We start from the raw sequence: 20776 nt of genomic DNA, 5'->3' as shown, positions 1-20776 counted from the left end.
TGGCAACTTCGAATCGCCATTTTAGGTCTTCTCGCGGCCTCCCGCCCTCGCGTCACTTCCGGTGTTACCTGTGTGGTTACAGGGAGCCGTAAACAAGGTGTGCAAACTTCTGGAGAGCTGTCGGGATGCTGCAGAGCGGGGCGGCTGGAGGCCGTGGCTGTGCTCTGTGCCCACTGCTGGGCGTCCTATTCTTCCAGGGTGAGTGAGTCGGCGGCGGGCTCGGTCGCACTTCCGGCCGGGGGCTTAGGGAAGATGGTCGCTTTTCCGGTTCCGGTGGGGGGTCTCAGGAAAGACCCTACTGCGCTTCTGGGAAGGAAGGAAGCGGGAGGGCGTGGGGAGGTTGTTCTCTTCTCGTAATCAACACCCACTGAGGGGTGTCGGTAGCCCGTCCGTACTTTCCTGAGCCCCTGGCAGCTCGATCACTGTGCGTTGTATTGTGGTGATGGCACGGCTAGATAGAATCACGGAGGGCACTGGGTTTGGGGGCGTCCGGTGTTGTCTTATGAGTTATCAGTGGTTGACTCGGCTGTGGTTTTGTGGGCCGTATATACTGATTAGGAAAGGACAATTCTAGTCTTCAGTAGTTGCAGTAATTTTGGGAAAGAAAATGATGACTGTTGGTAATTTTTTTTTTTTTTGTAGGTGATTGTCAGGGCTTATGAAGTAAAACGTTTATGAGTCACAGAAAGGATGTGCTTTGATTTCATTGTAACAGAGATGCATGTGTTGAGGAAAAGAAACTGCTCTGGTATTTTAATAACAGTTGTTGTTTTTTTTTAATACAAGAAAGGGAATATCAATTCTGTTAAGATTTTAATCTATTAACCAATATCAGAAGTATAGTATTTACACTATCACATAATCTTAAAATTTGGATAAGTTTTGCTTTCATGCAATTTTCAAGTTGCATAAATTTCAGTCAACCTAATTACCTTCATTTAGGGTGCAATTATTCCCTGGATTTGTGTGAGTGTGTGTGTATGTGTGTGTGTGTGTGTGTGTGTGTGTGTGTGTGTCTTCCCCAGGAAATCATATGTTAGTAGAGCTAGCATAGGAGTGTATTGTTAACTTCATAAAATTTCCCTGTGGGTAATGGGAATTTCTGAAGGGGATCTTTGATATAAAGGCTTCAGGTGTGCTAAGTCTCAGCAGGTAGGGCTAGGGAGTTTTAATTTATTTGATGACTAGTATTTATGCTGCCAGCATACTCCCTGATCCCTCCCAGCTGCCTGTGTCATAACAGGTGTCCAGTTTTTCAGCTAAATTATTTTGCAATATACTATTTAGGCAGACCTACTGTCACTCCAAATAATCCTAAGTTCTTTTCCAATATACCGTTTAGGCTGAACTACTGTCACTCCAAATCATCCTAGTTTCCTCTCTCTGTCTGTCTGCCTGTCTCTCTCACACACACAGAGAAATGTTCAAATATTGTCCTACTGAAAAAAAATTCTAGAAATGGTGGGTGGTTTCACAAACTTGATGTCATTTCACACTGAAAACTGCCCATCAGTTCAGCAACCAAATAATTCAAATGTTAAAAGTTGAGTCTATGATCTGTATGTATTTGTTCATTTATCTTTTGCCTAACCGCCCCCCCCCCCAAATCCCGGCTTTATTGAGATATAGTTCACATGCCGAACAATTTACCCATTTAAAGTGTACCATTCAGGGAATTCCCTGGTGGTCCAGTGGTTAGGACTCCTTGCTTCCACTGCAGGGGGTCATGGTTTCGATCCCTGGTTGGGGAACTAAGATCCCTCATGATGCACAGCATGGCACGGCCAAAAAAAAAAAAGGCGTACCATTCAATAGTTTTTAGTATATTCACAGTTGTGCAATTATTATGACAATCAGTTTTAGAACATTTTCTTCATCCCAAAGAAACTCCATAGTCATTAACAGTCACTCATTCTTTCCTCCCCCCCGCCCCTGGCAAACACCAATTTACTTTCTATTGCTGTGGATTTGCCAATTCTGCACATTTCATAGAAATGGAATTGTACAATATGTGTTCTTTTGTGACTAGCTTTTTTCACTTAGCATGTTTTCAAGGTTCATCCATCTTTGAGGGGGTCTTTTGTTTTGAGTCTCTTAGGTAACAGACTTTGGTTTCATACCAGTTTATTTGCCTTTCCTCTTCATATTTAGGACCCATTAAATTATTAACTTGTTTGAATTCTTCCTAAGTTATAAGTATGGTCCTGCTATATCAGTTGTCTAAGTATGTAAAACCAGTAGATTAACAAGCCTAGGGCTCTTACACTTTTCTCTTTTCCACTTGAGTGTGCAATTTTATGAATCAGTTTGACAGATTTGTATTTTGGAAAATTGGGTGTATAAAATTGGGAGTTTTTGTCATTTTTTCCATTTCTTCCATGTATAAAATTACTTATGGTTAAATGTGATCTTCTTGTTTTCCTCCCAGATTAAATTTTTTTAAATTATTATAATTATTTCTATAGTTGGCTGTTTTTACCTGGCAAGAATGCTTTTTCCCTCTGGGGAAGAGATAAATATCCATTAGCACATTAGGCCTAGGATGAAAGTTTCTGAATGAATGTAACATTGGATTGATATTTTTTTCTTCTTATTTTACTTTTTGAGTGGAAGAGGAAAATTATTTTATATCCATTGATTTTAGAATACTTTTAATTTCAGTAAAACAGAGAAAAGTGCTTATAAGTGTACAGCTTAATGAATTTTCAGAAACTGAACACCCCTGGGCAACCAGCACCCAAATCAGCATGTAGATTGTTACTGGCATTCCAGAAACTTTCCCTGTGCCTCCTTTCAGGCATTCTTCCTTCTCCTCCAGGGGGAACCAATATCCTGATGTATAGATTAGTAGTGTAGATTTGTTTAGTTCATCCATGGATGTTATGGTTACTTTTCTGTAACTATATATTTAAGACCTGCTTATCCAGTGTTTAGATTTCAGTGAAGTGACTTTACATATTGATAACTTTGTGGCAAAATTATGTTCATGAATATGGAGTTTATATAAAGAAGGAAGAAGCTGCTAGTAGGTAGTTTGATTAAAGGTGTACTTGCTGTAATTCAGTAACCAAAATTTGCTCAGAACTTGTAATTTTTATGCAACAATTTTTGTTTTATAAAAGGAAACTCTTGGTTTGGTTCAGTTGAATAAATATTACTGAGCATCCATAATGTGCTACGTTCTATTTCAATGAGCTTAGGGTCTATCGAAGAAGACAGACAAGTCAGCAGATAATTTTAAAATCTAGTACTAAGAGAGAAATGCACTAGAAACCATGGCATCACAGAGGAAGTGCCCTTAATCTGCCAAGAGGATACAGGGAAGACTTCCTGGAGGTGTCTCCAAAGTTAAATCTGAAAGAAGGATAAGAGTTAGTTAGAGAAAGGGAATGAGGAAAATTCCAGACATAGAGAAGAGCATAAACAAGGCATGGAGGTAACTTTCCAAGAAAATTTTCTGAAACTTACTTTGATTAGATTAACTTAAATCCCGTGTTGACCCCAAATATATCTCTGTGGTCAGGAGAATGGTGTGCTGGAGCTACCTCCTACTGGCTCTCAAGAGCCAATCATGCACATGTCTTCCTAACTCAGCATTCAGAGACTTTTACCTTCATAGCTTGAAATTAGCCATGGTGGGAGTATTTGTACCACAGAAATTGTCAAAGCTACATATTTGGGTTTTCTATTTTTTAGCTGTTCACCAGCACACCTCTGGATGTAATGATTAGTTTAGGCCAATCTGAGTTACCTTCCAGAGCTGGGAATAGGGTCTCATTATTCTTGGTTTGCTCCTCTCTCACCAGATCCATTCACTTCTTTTCTCTGTTTTGCCTACTCCCTGGAAAGCTGACCTATAAACCACATCCTCCAGGCTCCCGTCCTCTGGGTTCCAGTTAGGTTTGGTCAGTGGGAGGCATTGGCAGGAGATTGGAGGGCAGGAGGAGAAAGACATTTTTCTTCCCTGCTCCCTCTCTGTCATGGTGCCATGGTTGATAGTGGCTATGCTCCTCTGTGGCTACAGCTTCTGTCAAATGGCCCACAGATCCACCTCTTACCAGGCTTCAGTAACACCATTTCCTCCCTTTGCCCCTTCAGGCGTGGAGTGGTAAAGGCTTTGTGCCTTTGTTGGCTTCCTTGTTGCTGAGAAAAAGTCCCTTTGAAAAGTGACCCACACACTTTTCAAAGTTTTAGCTGATTTTGCCTTCTGTTTCCTGCCTGGACCCTGACAGAGGCCTCTACCCCCAAGCTCATGGGCTATGTAGGAAAGGGTGGATATCTAAAGAAAATCTGGGTATTGTCAGGAAAGGAGATGAGGGGAATGGATATTGAGCTGGTAACAAACAAGAGTTCACTACCTTCAGTTTGGGTTCCTGTGGTGGTGATAGTCAAGTGGGTATATCCAGTAATATTTGGACACTCAGAGGCAGGTCATGGCTAGCAACATAGTTTGGGGAATCATTAGCCTATTAGTGGTTGTGAAATCTATAAAAGTGGGTAGGATTGTCCAAAGAGAACATGTTGAAAGAAGGACCATGGGCTCAGGGTGGAACTCTGAGGAACACCAGTGTTTAAGGAATGGGTAGGAAAGGAGGAACCTTAGAAAGAGATTTGATAGAAACTAGCAGAGATGTCGAGTGTGTGCGTGTGTGTGTGTGTAACACAATCAGTGTGGAGAATTGGTTGGAGGGAGACTAATGAGATTCTGATTTATAACTCTAATCCATAGTTCTTTTTTGCTATAAAGCAGGGTTGGCAAACTTTTGTAAAGGGCCAGATAATATTTTAGGCTTTGTGGGTCACACGATCTCTGTTGCAAGTATTCAACTTTGCTGGAGTAGCACAAAAGGAGCCCTAGACAATATATAAATGAATAAAGTTGGCTGTGTTCTAATAAAACTTTATTTATAAAAAGATGTTGTGGGCTAGATTTGGCCCATGGTCCATAGTTTGCCCATCCCTGCCCAAAACCAACTTCCCCCTTGACATTATCCCTTGAATATCTCAAAGGCACCTTAAACTTACCCAAAATCAAACTCATGTTCTTCCCTGCCAAGCCTGGTACTTTTCTAGTCTTTCCTGTGTCAGTGAATGGTATCACCAAGCCAGAAATATGGGAGTCATCCTCAATGCCTCTCTTTCCCAAACATTCCACATATGATCTAACACCAGTTCTTGCTGATTTTACCTTGTATTGTTGTCTTCCTAGTTCTCTCCATGTCCACTGCCACCAACTTAGTTCAATCTTTCCTTATTTCTCACTTGACTATTGTAGTAGCTTCCTAAGTAATCTCTTTATATATACTCTTAGTGCCTCCTAATTGTCTTCCCTAGAGTGAGATTTTAAAAATGCAAACTTCTTCATGCCCCTTCTCACTCAGTCCCATACTTAAGTATTTTCCATGGCTTCCCATTACTCGAATAAGGACCCAAATCTCTAAGGTCCTGCCTGAACTAGTTTCTGCTTACCTCCTAGCCATGTCTCAGTCTTCTCTCTCATGCTCTTTGTGTTGCTACCATTCTGCCTTTTTTTCAGTTCCTTGACTGACTGTGCTCCTTCCTGACACAGGACCTTTGCATACGCAGTATCCTCTGCCTGGAATTCTCCCCCTCTCCTCGCCTTGTTATCCTTGCTTCAGAACTCAACTCAAAAGTAACTTTTTTCAGGCAAGCTTTCATTAACCACTCCCTGCTCCCCTATCATAAGCGCTACAGTTCTCATAACCACTCTGTCTTTTCTTCACAGTGCTTATCAGAGTTTGTAATTATACATTTGTCTTTATGACTGTTTGATTAGTGTATTGAACTTCTGCTGCATTTTAAGCTCCAAAACAGGGAGTGTATGTATTTTGCTCACATTTAATCCTGAACTTAGAGGGTGGCACAAAACAGACGCTCAATAAATCTTTGTTTGAAGAATGAGTGAATGAATGAGTGTATCATCCTGGAAGCCTTGAGACAGAGAAGGTCAAGGAGCAAACAGTTACTGCTGCAGAGGGATCCGGTAAAATCAGGAGAGAAAACTGCCTATTGGAGTTTTTGTCCCTTTGATTTTGCTGTTTTAAGACAATAATGCCTTTTACTAGAAGTGGTAGTGGAGTCCAAATTGTGCTGTAGGGGTCCAGAAGTGGATGGGAAGGGAGGAAAGGGAGACGTCAGATATAAACAACTCTTTCACAAACTTGGCTTAGGGTAGAGAGGGCAGTAGTTGGTAATGAGTAGGATTACAGGGTTAAGGAAAATTCGTTGTTGTTTTATTGTTATATATTTGTTTTTACAGGTGGGAGAGAATTCTGTGTATTTAGAGGCTGAGGGGAGAAAGCCCCTCTTGAAAGGGAAATGTTGAAGATAGTAGAGAGGGTTTTTTTTCTTCTTCTTCTTTCTTCCTGGAGCAAGGCTTGGAAGGGAGGGATCCAGGCAGAGAAGAAGGGCTTGACCTTGCGTAGAAAAAGGGACACCACATCCTTTCAGATTGGAGGTAAGAATGGGTGCAGACGCAGGAAGATATGTGACTAAGCAGTTTGTATGGCTTCAAGTTCCTTGAAGAAGAGAGACATTTTCTTCTGAGAATGAGGGGTTTATAGGTTGCACAGAGGATAAAAGAGAATGGCAAAGTTTGAGGAGTCAGAAAGCGGAGATGACCAAGGCTGGTTAAAGAGTCATCATGCCTCATTAAGGACTTAGCTGTGGATGGAACTGATGAATTTCTTATGGTAACTATCGGTGCAGTGGTGCGATTTTTCTCCTTCAGCGCACACCAGCCATAGTCTAGAAGTGGTCATCTAGGGCTGAGCTTTTCCTGATTCTGTTTAATGGAAAGGTAGGTGTCTGGGGGATTTAAGAATGTTGAAAATACTGTAAGAATGGGGATATGAAGAGAGTGGGTGACTAATAAGCACACTTTGTTCCTACATGAGAACTTTTGGTGACCTGTCCACCTCTTTCTCTGCCTTCTCCCTTCCCTCTGACTCTTGCTCTTAAGGTACTTCAATTTAATGGAGGAAATCGTCTTTACAAATTGAGTGCAAGCAATGGTATATGTGCTTGAGTAGCATTATGTACTAAATGTTATGTGAAAATTGAAAAATAGTAACAAACTGCATCAGAGAATTTGGGAAGGCATCACAAGGGGGGTGATATTTGAGATGGGTTTTGAAGGGCGTGAGTATTGGGGATGTGGTTACCAGGCAGGATTGGTAGGGATGGGGAGAAACTTCCAGATAAAGACATATTCAAAGAAAGTCACAGTGGCATGAAGGACATAGTAAATTTGGGAAATGGCAGGACATTCTGGGCATAGTGAAGGGGATGGGATGGGTAGGTAGGCAGAGTAGCAGAAGTTGGGGGCCAGATTGGCACTATTTAGATTTTATGTTATAGCCCAGTAGAGAATTACTGAAGGTTTTTGAATATTTGTGGTGTTCATTTTAATGATAATAGTTAACATTTATTGAAAGTTTCAATTTCAGGTACTATGCTAAGCATTTTATGTGTTACCTTCTTTAATCTTATTAGATCCTCACAGTGACACAATGAAGTAGGTCTTTTAATTATTCCCACTTACCAAGTGAGAAAATTGAATCTTGGACAGGTTAGGTAACTATGATCAAGGTCTCACAGCCAGAAAGCAGCTGGGCTAGAACTCAAGTTCAGGTCTGTCTAATTCTAAATCTAAACTTTAAAGTCTCTTTGCTATACTTATGTTTTAGGATATATAAAGAGTATATAAGGGATATATATCCTTTATATATAAAGGATATATAAAGAGTATGGGGAGTGTGAAGATTATCCATTCATTTCTGCCTTTCTTTTTTTTTTTCCTTTTTTGCGGTACGCGGGCCTCTCACTGTTATGGCCTCTCCCGTTGCGGAGCACAGGCTCCGGACGCGCAGGCTCAGCGGCCATGGCTCACGGGCCCAGCCGCTCCGCGGCATGCGGGATCTTCCCGGACCGGGGCACGAACCCGTGTCCCCTGCATCGGCAGGCGGACTCCCAACCACTGCACCGCCAGGGAAGCCCTCTGCCTTCCAGTTTTTAGAGCTTTATCTTAAGTCATGAGTAAGGTGGGTCAGGAGTGAGGGCTTAGGAGAGAGTAGGGATTGAGGGATGAAGGCTTTCCAGGCAGAGGAACAGCATTTGCAAAGGCATAGGAGGAATAACAAGTTTAGCATGGCAAAGTCAGAGAGGATGTCTTGGATGAACCAGAGGTAGTCCTCATCTTTGGGATGGTCATGGTCAGATTCTTAGTAGAGTTGTGAGCTCAGTCTTGGTCTCCTGCTTTTTTTTTTTTTTTTTTTGGTCTCCTGCTTCTAAGAGGAATGTGAACAGACTGGATTGTCTAGAGAGGAGCAAGAAACATGATTCAAAGCAGCAGAGGTAAAGTCAGTGGAAATGATGATTCATAAGTATGTCTCTGCCAGGAAAGTTTGAGAGACTAAGGACAGAACTAAAGAGGTGTCAGTAACAATGATGAAGCTATCTAATGTGCATTGAGCACTTACTCTGGGTTAGGTAGGCTTCTTAGTGTGGTACATGTTTTAATTCATTTATCCTTCACAGTGACCTTCTAAGGTAAATGTTATTATTATCATTCCTACCAGGATGAGAAACTGAAGAAATCAAGTAAACCTACGAAGGCCACAGAGTCAGCAGGTGATAGGGCTGGGATTTGTGTCCTTTCTCAACCAGAGGGACTGCTGTTTTCCAGGATGGTGTGTGGGTTTGCTCTCTTCTGAAACCTTGCTGCTCTGTTTGCCTTTGGCCTGCCAGGTGAATCATGGCTCATTGTAGTGGAGAAGGAAGCAGGAAAAACAAAGTGCTGGTGGCTTACTTTCCTAAAAAATGGCTCCCTAATGGAAGAGAAATTTCTACCACTGTTCTGTGAAAGCAGAGGGAATGGTCAGAAGAAAGTGCCAACTCTTTTGGGGGAGACGGGATGTCAAAGTTGGATATACGAGGGGACTTCCCTGGTGGCAAAGTGGTTAAGAATCCGCCTGCCAATGCAGGCGACACGGGTTCGATACCCGGTCTGGGAAGATCCCACATGCCGCAGAGCAACTAAGCCCGAAAGCCACAACTACTTGAGCCTGCGCTCTAGAGCCTGCGAGCCACAACTACTGAGCCCACGTGCTACAACTACTGAAGCCCACGTGCTACAACTACTGAAGCCCACGTGCTACAACTACTGAAGCCCACGTGCCTAGAGCCCGTGCTCCACAACAAGAGAAGCCACCGCAATGAGAAGCCAGTGCACCACAACGAAGAGTAGCCCCCACTGGCCGCAACTAGAGAAAGCCCACGTGCAGCAACAAAGACCCAATGCAGCCAAAAATAAATAAATAAAATAAATAAATTTTTAAAAAGTTGGATATACGAAGTGGTTTTGGAAAGAGGAAGTCTCTAAAGAGTTTAAAAATGATATCTTATTTTTACATTTTAAAATGCATTAAATTGTAAATTTAATAAACTTTTTCCTCCCCATGATTTACTTTTAATGGATGAGTGATTCATTAACGAGCCTTAAGAAAGGGAAAAATAAAACAAAACTAGATAGAACCTTGGGGTAGATTTATAAAAATTATTTTTTCTTTGAAAAAAAATTCCTATTCTTGTTTTCTACTCTTATTTTGCTGGTGGTTGAGGTTACAGTCGTGCTGTACTTGGGGTAAATCCCTCAGACCACAGCAACTGCCATATTCCTGGAGTATAAGTGTGTCAAGGGAGTGGGTGGTGTTGCCTTTTAGCCTTCTGTGTGCTGACCCGCTTGGTTGTAGTTAATTTATCCACAACTCTGTATTTGGAAAAAGTGCTGATGTGACCAGGTTTTAAATTTTTACCCAAACATTCATTCTATGATTTAATATCGTAAAATGACAAAAATACCACCCTTGATTAATGCAGATATCTGCTCCTTATCCTTTTGGGTCTGCCTGAGAAGACATTTATTGCTACAGCTTTCTGATGAGAGCCCTAAAAGTGATAAATAGTGTTTCTAGGGCTTCCCTGGTGCCGCAATGATTAAGAATCCGCCTGCCAGTGCAGGGGACACGGGTTCGAGCCCTGGTCCGGGAAGATCCCACATGCTGTGGAGCAACTAAGCTCATGTGCCACAACTACTGAAGCCCTTGCACTCTAGAGCCCTCGAGCCACAACTACTGAGCCCACGTGCCACAACTACTGAAGCCCACGTGCCTAGAGCCCGTGCTCCGCAACAAGAGAAGCCACCACAGTGAGAAGCCCGCGCACCTGCTCGCTGCAACTAGAGAAAGCCTGCGCACAAAAACGAAGACCCAATGCAGCCAAAAATAAATAAATTAAAGAAAGAAATAAAAAAATAGAGTTTCTATATTGTTCACTCACGTCTATGTATTCCACCCAGTGTACACATTTTAAATGTTTGGGCTTGCTTTGATTAGGTGTTTACATCGTCCTTTCCCTGGAGATTAAAGCAGATGCCCATGTCCGGGGTTATGTTGGAGAAAATATCAAGTTGAAATGCACCTTCAAGTCAACCTCATCTATCAGTGACAAACTCACCATAGACTGGACATATCGACCTCCAAGCAGCAGTCGCACAGAATCAGTAAGTGTATAATTTTAAGGATATTTCTTTGAGCCTTCTGTGGTCAACAGCTCTGGAATCCTTTTATTTTAATGTCACAGGTACACCTTAGGCCTTCTCATCTTAAAATAGAAGATGAGCTTCTATTAAATAGAAGGAGATGAGCTTCTACCCTATATCACATTCATCTGGTCATATAGGGCTTTTTCTTCTTCTGTGTAAGAATCTTGCAAATAAGCTATAGGAAAAACAGTCAGAAACTCAGAGGAAATGTGGTTTAGTTTTGTTTCTCTTTTGTTGTTTCTTTTTGCTTGGCTTCATAGCTTGAGTTTCAGATTTGTTGTACTAAAAAGGGTACCTCCAGGCTGTTGGACAGAGAAATTCTATAGGTCCCAGTCTTAGACATCCTTTTGCTCAAAGCTGCTCATTTCCTGTCATGTGAAGTTGTCTCAGTGGGTGTTTCTGTTTGTATATCGGTACTTGTAGATTTATCTTGGCATCTTCTCCCAGTGTGTAAACATCTGCACTGATTTATACAGCTCCCTTTGAAGGAAATTATAGGGCACCTTATGTTGATGACAGATGCTGTTGATGACAGATGGTCTTGCAATATTAGAAGCAATATATTTTAATCACACAGATAAAACACATTTATGGCTCAAATCCCATTGCGGATGTCTAATTGAAGATGCAATGCTATTAAAAAACCCTTTTTCTGTACGCTTCCAGCAATATCCTAGGTCAGGATACTTTTTATCAAGAATGTGAATATCAGAGTGGCATGTAAGATTGTATTTTTGAAAGTATCCTTGATTTGTTTATCCTGTTTCCTTCATTAGAAGTACTTTCTCTTTGATTTTAATGTATAAGCTTTGGATTTTGTTTTAGGAACCATTATGGAATGCCATGTAGCATCTCTCAGTAACTACAGTAGGTGCTCCAGTTGTCCTAGTGAAGGTGGCTCCAGTGAGCTAGGCTGTATTTGTGGTCCCTTTTTCTCCCTTCCTTCCTTTCTTCCTTCCTCCTTCCCTCCCTCCCTCCCTCCCTCTTTCTCTTTCTTTCTCTTTCTTTTTTTCTTTCTCTCTCTCTCTTCCTTCCTTCCTTCCTTTCTCTCTCTCTCTCTCTCTTTCTTTCTTTCTTTTTTTTCTGAGGTAAACTTTTATTTCTTGGCTGACAGAACTTGCAGACCCATGGTCCTCCCAGCACATTTTATCCTGCCCAAGCAGCGGCAGTCTAGTCCAAAAGGTGCCATGGCCGAAGGGGCTGGGGAGTCACTTCCCATTCCAGGCTGGAGGAGTGGGGGGCTTGGGGATACTCCCCCACAAACCTTTGCCAGCAAGAGGCCATGAGTCACCCCAACCCCAAATCCTGCATTCTGGTAGGAGGTGGCAGTGCCTCCTTCCAGCTCTCCAAACCTGAGAGGGGCATGCATGACCAGACAGGGCAGGACACATACCCCCACCTCCAGTAATGGCAGTCTCCAACACCGGCCTCTGCTCAGGTTACAACCCCAGCCCCCATCCCAGGGCAGCAGAGATCTCTCCTCCTCCTTGGTCCTCAGTGATGGATGGAGCCCTCCACACCAGGCAGAACAGAGGCAAAGACGGAAGTAGCGGCAGTGGCGGGGAAGGAGCAGGCACCGAGACTGGTGGCACAGGGGCCCAGGGCTCTCCCGAAGTCAGGGCAAGCTGTCTGTCCAGGCAGCTCTGGGGCTAGACACTCGGTGAGCGTAGTTGGCTGTGATACGGGTGCTTGGACACCTTTCTGTCCTCATGCTATAGCTGATACTTGTCTTTGGCTGCTGCCCGCTCCTTGGCATCAAAATACCAGACAATGACGGCGTACTTGGTGGCATGGGCTGGTTTCACCTCATGGGGGTTCCGCCGATCAGACCAGAAAATGAGCAGCCGGTCAAAGAGTGGCTCAATGTTGGCTATCACAGGACGGCCCTCAGGGAACATCTGCAGCAGGCCGCCATGCACCTTGACGTCCCAGTTCTGATTCAGGTAATAGATGCAGCACCCATCGCCATACGGATTGTTAACGTGTCTCACGTACCCCAGCCCGTTACCTGGGTAACACGCCACATGGCCTTGGTGCGCCCATTGATGACGTAGCTGCCCAGCCTCCCAGCACAGTGGCGGATTACAGCATCCACGTGGGCCATGAGGGCACCGATGCTTCGGCAGCCTGGCTCATGGCCTTCCACCCAGGCGATCTGCTCCCCACGGATGCTGCGCGGCAGGATAGCCCACTGGCTCATCACGCAGGCGCCTGCCCCGCTTCAGGGCCTCCACCTCTGCCAGCACTCGGCCACCCAGCGCCGCCCCCAGGAAGCTGTCCTTGACGCAGATGCCATAGTACCGCATGCAGGGCACAATATAGCCCAGGGCCAGGCGCTCAGGTGCAGTGGGCAGCACCTCCTCCCTCAGCCCGGCGCTGGCCTCACCGCTGCCACTGCTGCAGCCCTCCCCCTCTGCCTCACCTCCCAGTTCTCCTGCCCGGCCCAGGGCCGCTTGCTGGGGGCGGGGGCATCCCCACCATCCTCTGCCCATTTCCGTTTGGGGGCCTCGGGCCGGGCGCCCTGGGCTGCCAGTCGCTGGCACCCCTTGGTGACCAGTGCCCCATCACCGTCACTCCGCAGCGGCCGCAGCTCGCCGTCATCCTGCCCACCGAAGCCCTCCTGCAGGGGGCTGGTTGTGGTGGAAGTAGCTGTGGCTCTGGGGGTCCCACTCCCCGCCGAGGCCTCACCAGGCGCTCCCGGACGGTGGTAGGAGGACAGCAGGGGACAGGGCAGGTAACTCTCCACCCCCATCCTCGCCCTGCTAGGCTCCAAGGGCTCTGACACCGAACCCGGCAACTGAGGGAGAGCCTGACTCAGGGGCTGCGGCTGGCGCGGGCTGTCCACGACAGCAGTGTCTTCATCCCTCGGGCGTGGAGGGCGCGGCCTAGGCTCCTGCTGCTGCCCTCCTCCTCCTCCTCCTCCTCCTCCTCCTCCACTTGATGCAGCCGCGCGCCGGGGCGGCTGGGCCTGGCGTGGGGCAGGATGGCGCAGGACAGGTGGCAGAGGCCTTTCTCGTGCCCTGGGGCTGCTAGCTGGTGCCCAAGTCCTCTGCTGTCCCTAGGGGCTTGGGGAAGGACCTGTCACGGTGGCGAGGTTTTTCCTCCGGCCTCGGCGCCGCCGTTTGTGCCAACCGCCCTGCGCAGCACAGCACGCCATTCCCCGCCCCACCACTTGCGACGCTCTGCCTGCCTTCCTGCCTTCCTTCCTTCCTCCCGCCCTCTCTCCCTCCCTCCCTCCCGCCCTTCCTTTCTTTCTTTCAACTTAAAAAATTTTTTTATATTGAAGCATAGTTGATTAACAATGTTGTGTTAGTTTCTGGTCCTTTTTTCTTTAGACTTAAAATAGGTCACTTTATTTTGAGTGGTCAGGAAACTATGGCTGGCTTCATATGGCTCTTCCTCCTTGGCCAAAAGTAGGACAGAGCAAACAGTGGGGATCTTCCTGGGGCAGAAGCCTTAAATGCAAACAGCAGTTCGCGTATGGCGCTGTTCTCTGTGAGGCTAGTCGGGAAATCGGCAAACTCATCCAAGTTGGAATTAGTGGACCCTTAAAGTTGCAACTATGTTGCAGTTACGTGATCAGTCAGGATTCTGTCGAACTAATCAGTTAGCAGGATTGGAGTATCACTAGTTTAACTTGAAACTCGCAGGTCGGATTAACCTTGCAGATTCACAGCAGGCTTTGTTTTGTCAATAAGGAGTTTCAAACCCTTTTATACTGCTGCTGATAATCAGAGATAGGTATTCTTTAGCTCCCTCTTTGGAACATTCTACACATTTTATTATTTACTAATATCTGTATTTCCCACTAGATGGTAAATTCCACGAGAGCAGGGACTGTTCCTGATTGGCTCCCACTGTATCATTTTGCTTAATACAATGCCTAAGGGCACATAGTAGGTGTGCAGTAAATATTTGTTGAATGAATGCATGAACAAATGAACCAAGAAGTGATTCAGCATCTTCTCTGGGAAGTTGCTTTTCAAAATTGGGCAATTCGGTGTTTGTAAGTGCCTGGGTTCTTAAGTGGGGAGGTACCAAGTAAGGAAAGAACTAGGAAAGGCTTGAATCTTGCATAAGAGAGAGAGAAAGATCATATTGTATTGTAGTGCTTGCCCAGCCTACCACCGAATATAATTAGGTGTTTTTGGTGATGAAATATATGATTACCAATCTGAAGTAGCATTGTTTTAATTCAATGTATATTCATTGAATGCCAATCATGCATCTGACTTGAGGTTTTTATTAATTGCCGAGATAGATAACTTGAGAGAGGCTTATGTTACAGCCTCCTGGTGATTTTGAGAATAAACAAAAATCTCCCCTTTCCCACTTATTAGCTGTGTGCCTTCGAGTAACTCATTTAATTTCTTGTTTTTGTCCTTGTTTCCCTTCTGCCTGCTCCATGTGTAGTTCAGTGTTGTTGCGAAGCTCAAATGAGTAAACGTATAGAAGTAGTTTGCACCCTATAAAGTACCATATGGATTAGATGCCGCTTTAGCATAGGGTTTCTCAGCTTTGGCACTGCTGGCATTTTGATACAGATAATTCTTTTTTGTGGGGGCTGTCCTCTGCTTTGTATGATTTTCAGCGGTATCCCTGGCCTCTACCCACTAGAAGCCAGTAGCACTCCTCCCCGTTGAGACAACCAAAATTATCTCCAGATATTACCAAGTGTCTTGAGGGCAAAATTGCCCCTGGTTGAGAACTGCTACTTTAGGACTTGGGGGAGAATTTAAAAGGGGTTCAAGAATTAGGATCCCTGGATTCTTTCATCAGGCCTTTTTTTGGACAAGTTTTATTAGCCTGTCTTTTAATCTATAGGATGGAAGTGAACAAAACATAAAAAAAATTGTCCAACTGGGAAAACCCACTACACATTTGTATTTTATTTTGGACCTACTTAGCTTTACGTTTTCATTGCATTTTCCAAATTAACTTTTTTCTCATGGTGTTGCTTTCTTAGATTTTTCATTATCAGTCTTTCCAGTACCCAACCACAGTGGGCACGTTTCGGAATCGAATTTCCTGGGTTGGAGATGTGTACAACGGGGATGCGTCCATAAGCATAATCAACCCTACCATAAAGGACAATGGGACCTTCAGCTGTGCTGTGAAAAATCCCCCGGATGTGTACCATAATATTCCAGGGACAGAGCTAACAGTCACAGAAAGGGGTAAGCTAACTGCCACCAACCTTCTTCTGTAGTGAGTGCTCTCTGACTACTGTGGTGGTTTGTGGGGAGATCAGTGAGAAGCAAAACTACCTATCTTCATAAGCCGGTTGGTCACTGGGACATTCTGCCATTTTGAATTGTCTGAGGATGAGTTTTTTTACCTTTATTTTTCAAACTGACTTTTTTTTTCAAATATCGTCATAGTTTCTCCATTATCCTTTTAAAATTTTAATTTCAGGTGACCAGAGGTCTTGTGGAATGTATGGCAAACCCCTGAATAAATGGAGGGTTGCTGTCTGTGTGAAATAGAAGTCATTCTGGGTTCCCTAATGTGTTCATACCCTCAGTTATGAGACTGTGTTCTTGCCTGTTTCTTGAAAGGGTACCTCCTCTAAAGATGGAGGCAGCACATTTCTTTTATGTTGCAAAGAGCAACTGTTTCCTTTTAGTGTGAAACATGAGGAGAGTGGGTTAAGGGTTGACCTTTTTTTCTACACTATTCCCTGGTGACTGTTGAGTGGTCATTCTAGTCCTTATTTGAATTTGAACCAAAGATTTAGAGATTCAGAAATGACAAGGTATCTATGGTTCATTATAGATACCTTGTCATTTCTCAAATCTTTCTGTATGTCTCTCTCTCTCCCTCCCCTTCCTCTTTCTTTATTTTTTTAAGGCAACTCATAGGCTTCAAAGACATAGGAACGTTCATATTGCTGGTAGCGGTAGAAACTGGTATGGTTTTTCTGGAAGACAGTTTGGTAGTATAAATCAGATGCCTTAAAATTATATACCCTTTGATCCAGTAATTCCATTTTAAAATTTATTTTAAAAAATAGAGCTAAATATTTATATACAAGGATGATCATCATTATATAACTCATAGATTCAAAGAATTGGAAATAATTTGAATATCTAGCAATAGAAGATCGATTCAATAAATTATTTAATATGGTAGAATACTATGCAGCTTTTAAAAAAATCACACCTGGAAGGAAAACTTATGGAAAATATTTATAATATAGTATATAAAAAAGAGGCTAAAAGAAAAAGGAGGCTAGAAATAGTATGTAAACTATGATCAATACTTCTGAACACGTACTCTCCTCCGTATATTCAGACTCATACCCACATACTCCTAGAAAGAAGATTGAACGGGTAGATATTGACATATTGATCCTAGGGAGTGGGATTATGGGTAAATTTTAATTCTTCTTTGTCCTTTTGTGTATTTTCTACTGTTTCTACAATGAACTTATGCCCTTTGTAACCAGAAGAGATACAAGAGCAAATGTGAGACTATCTGGTGTCAAAGGAAGCACTTTGTGTGTCCCTCTCTTTGACCTCTTTTTCCTCCTCCAGGTTTTGGCATGATGCTGTCCTCCGTGGCCCTTCTTTCCATTCTTGTCTTCATTCCCTCAGCTGTGGTGGGTGTGCTGCTGCTGGTGAGAATGGGGAGGAAGTCTGCGGGGCTGAAGAAGAGGAACAAGTCTGGCTCTAAGAAGTCATCTATTGAGGTTTCAGCTGAGTAAGTCCAGCTGCAGTCCTGAGCAGTCAACCCTCTTCAGAGACCTGGCTTGTGGACAGTACCCAGGCTTCTGCGTCATGCCTTCCTTTCTTCCAGGCTGAATTTAGTTCTGCTGAAAGGGAAATGTGTGGATGTTAATTTGGAGAGAGAGATGGAGGGATTGATAGCATAGTCCTAGTCTCTTTTTTTTTTTTTTTTGAAATGAGATTGTGTAGTGCTGTGGTTCTGAATATAAATTCTGAAGTGAATCTCTCATTCCTTCAAAAGGGACAGGAAATTCCAACAAGTCAGTTATTTTCCCCTTTTCCTTGTTTTGGCACTGAGCTGATGTCTCCTGACAGAAGTGCCTGAGCAGTGAGAGAGGCTTTAGAACAGCCAGGGAGAGCAAAACAGTTTAAATAAGTGAGAACTACCCTTGGTCAGCGGATGCTCGGAAGGGGCTAATTGGATTCTGGTTATCAAAAGCATTTGCCAGTGAGCAGGTGTGGTCCAGTATTTTCCCTAAGAACAAATCCACCAAAAAGGTAACAGAAGTCTGCATAAAACCCTGTTGATTCTCCATTATCTATATCAGGGGCTCTTAACCTGGGGAGAGAAGTCTTACTTTGAGAGAGTCTAAAATCTTCTTTCTGTGTGTGTGTGCATGTGTGGTGCATGTGCACATTTATTTAATGGGAGTAACAGTGCCCTTTACAAGGAATCTGTGGCCCCACAAAAAGGCAAAGAACTCTTGGTAAAAATACTAGAACGTCCATTTCGAAGCATGGTCTAACAAGATCCTTTATGATCTAACCCTACCTAAGTCGCATTGTTTCTTGCCATTTCTTCTCATTTGCTCCACATTCCAACTACAGTGAGCCGTTGCCTTCTCCAAACATACTATACTCATTTAGACCTTTTTAAAAATTTTCAACATGCTTTCCTCTTACCTAGAATCCCCTCCCTCCTTCCCTTGTTTGCCTGGAAAACTCTTCCTTATCTTCCAAGACCCTGATGAAATGTCTGCTTCTCAAGAGTTTCCCTGACTCTTTCAGGGAAAACTGATCGCTCCCTCCTTTTTGCTGCCACAGCGGTTTGACCTTAACTCTATGAAAACATTTAGCACATTGTATTCTAACAAAATGAGCTCAGGGGACCATGTTTTATTTATGTCTTTATCCCCAGCCCAGCACAATGCCTCTGTCATGGTTGGTGCTCAGTACATTTCTAAATGAACGATTGTGACTGGCTCCTATTTATTGAGCACTTACTATGTGCCAAGCACTGTGGTACCTGTTTTACATGTGCTTATTTTGCATTTACTCCTAACCATTACCCTTTAAGTGTAGCTGGCAATATCTGCATTTTGTAGATGAGGAAATAGGTTCCTGGAGCTTAAGTCATTTTCCCAGTCATCCTGCTGGTAAGTGGCAGAACTGAAATTTAAAAACAGACCTGTCTGACTTCAACGCTTGTCCTCTTGACTGCTCTACCATACTGAGGATAGTGATCGTTCACATTTGGGTTGTCCTCTTTCTACAGCGCTGACCAGGAGAAGGATGACTGCATGGCCAAGCTTTGTGTCCGTTGTGCCGAGTGCCTGGTAAGTCCATGCCATTTCTTCTGTTCACTGTTCATGCTTCATTTTCCTGCTTAATGAATGGAATCCTTCACCTTCAGAGGCAGCAGAGGATATGCAGATAGGTCTAAAGCAAAGTACGAACCAAGGTCTTTCCCCAAAGCATTTTGGTCTCAGGGGACCCCCACCAATTCTAAACATTATTTTATTTTCTGTCTTATGGGCAGAGAGTGGTGTCCTTAGGTTAGGGAAGGGGATTGCGTAGGCAGCCTCTGCTGACTGACAGGGAACATCCTGAAAGAGGAGTGTCCTATGCTGCTGAGGTCATACTAGGAGACCTGGCTGGACTGGCTGAACCTAAAACCCTGAATTGAACTTTTCTTCTGAGCCTCAGTTTTCCCCAGTGATATAAACTTTTAGGTGACTCGATGGCGTTTGTCAGTAAGAAATACCCATGTTGCAAGGCTTGAGCTTTGATTTACATTTCAGAAAACTGTCATCCCTCCCCCTTTGGGTGCTTGCTGTGACTGGTAGGCTTGTGTGCTGTTCCAGGATCCTAGGAGGGAGAGAGACTCTCTGATGTGGTACTGTTGGAAACAGGTCAAAAGCAACTCATGATCTAATACAAAGCATACCTGTCATGTCAGGGTTTAAACTTGAGCCTTCTTTGTACTTACTGCCAAATTCAGCACTTGGCCGGATGACCACAGCCCAATTACTCACCACAGTGTTCCTTTTTCTCTTTCTCTCACATACTTGAGTATTATAGGTAAGATGAGAGAAAGGTGGATAGGATCTAGTTCCAACCCTTTGGGATTTGAATATTTTTAATAACAAAAAATAAGCTAATGTCCTGAAATGAATACAACATTATTAATCAACTATACTCCAATATAAAGTAAAAATTAAAAAACAAAGAAAAAAGAATCACTTTGCTGTACACCTGAAACTAACGCAACATTGTTAATCAACTATACTCCAATATAAAATAAAAATTTTAAAAAGTAAATAAAAAAGGAAATAAGCTAGTGTTCATAAGATTATTGTCCACATTTCAGATATTGATTTGTTCAACAGTTATTCTTTGAGCATGTATCTGACATGCCCCAGCTGTGATTTTAGGTACTTAGAAAACAACAGTGAACAAAACTGACAAAAATCCCTGCCCTCAGAAGAAATTACATTCTTTCCATTCCTGGAAAACTCATCGTCTGAGACACAGTTGAAATGTTACCTTCTCTTAAATTGGGTACAAACAATAACAAACTAAATCTTTTAAAAATTAGTAAAATATGTAGTATGTCAGATTGTGCTTAATGCTGTAGAGAAAAAAATAAAATAGGAAAGCGAGATGGAATGGCTGGATAAGGGGGTATGATACCAAATAGGATGGTTGGGGGAGTTCCCTGGAGGTCCAGTGGTTAGGACTCTGTGCTTTCACTGCTGGAGCCCCGGTTCAATCCCTGGCCCAGAAACTAAGATCCTGCAAGCCACAAGGTGTGACCTAAATAAATAAATAGGATGGTTGGGGACACCCTCACTGAAATGATATTTGAACAAACACCTAAAAGTAGAAGCAAGCAACATGGCTATCATGGAGGAACATTTCAGGCAGAGGAAGTGGTTGGTGCAAAGTCTCTGGGGAGAGGCCATGATTGGCCTGTTCTAGGAGCAGCACAGAGGCCAGTGTGGCAGGAATGAAGCGAGCGAGGCAAAGAATAGTATTTCTTCAGAGAGATAATGTCGTATCTTATAGAACATTATAGTGATTGTAATCACCTAGAATTTTATTCTTTTTTTAAAATAAATTTACTTTATTTTATTTATTTTATTTTTGGCTGTGTTGGGTCTTTGTTGCTGCGCGTGGGCTTTCTCTGGTTGCGGGGCGCCCT

General features: G+C 43.5%; 1 protein-coding gene and 1 pseudogene across 2 annotated transcripts in view; one reads left to right on the top strand and one right to left on the bottom strand.

Annotated features, from left to right (window-relative positions):
• Window positions 1–81: 81 nt before the first annotated feature.
• Window positions 82–20776, top strand: part of MPZL3 (myelin protein zero like 3) — a 25830-nt gene continuing 5135 nt past the window's right edge. The window contains exons 1-5 of one of the 2 annotated variants that reach the window (XM_024751706.1): window positions 82–198; window positions 10416–10582; window positions 15591–15801; window positions 17161–17326; window positions 18848–18908. In XM_024751706.1, the coding sequence (XP_024607474.1) occupies window positions 126–198; window positions 10416–10582; window positions 15591–15801; window positions 17161–17326; window positions 18848–18908 (678 nt within the window). In that variant the 5' untranslated portion in view covers window positions 82–125. Of the gene's footprint in view, window positions 199–8312; window positions 8377–10415; window positions 10583–15590; window positions 15802–17160; window positions 17327–18847; window positions 18909–20776 lie in introns of those variants that run through there. The other variant, XM_024751707.1, reaches the window with a different exon arrangement.
• On the bottom strand, window positions 12319–13781 carry LOC112403929 (egl nine homolog 2 pseudogene; annotated as a pseudogene).

Source organism: Neophocaena asiaeorientalis, unplaced genomic scaffold (genome assembly GCF_003031525.2).
Source record: "Neophocaena asiaeorientalis asiaeorientalis breed wild unplaced genomic scaffold, Neophocaena_asiaeorientalis_V1.1 scaffold479, whole genome shotgun sequence".
NCBI classification, from domain to species: domain Eukaryota; kingdom Metazoa; phylum Chordata; class Mammalia; order Artiodactyla; family Phocoenidae; genus Neophocaena; species Neophocaena asiaeorientalis.
This window is presented reverse-complemented; position numbering and strand designations above follow the sequence as displayed.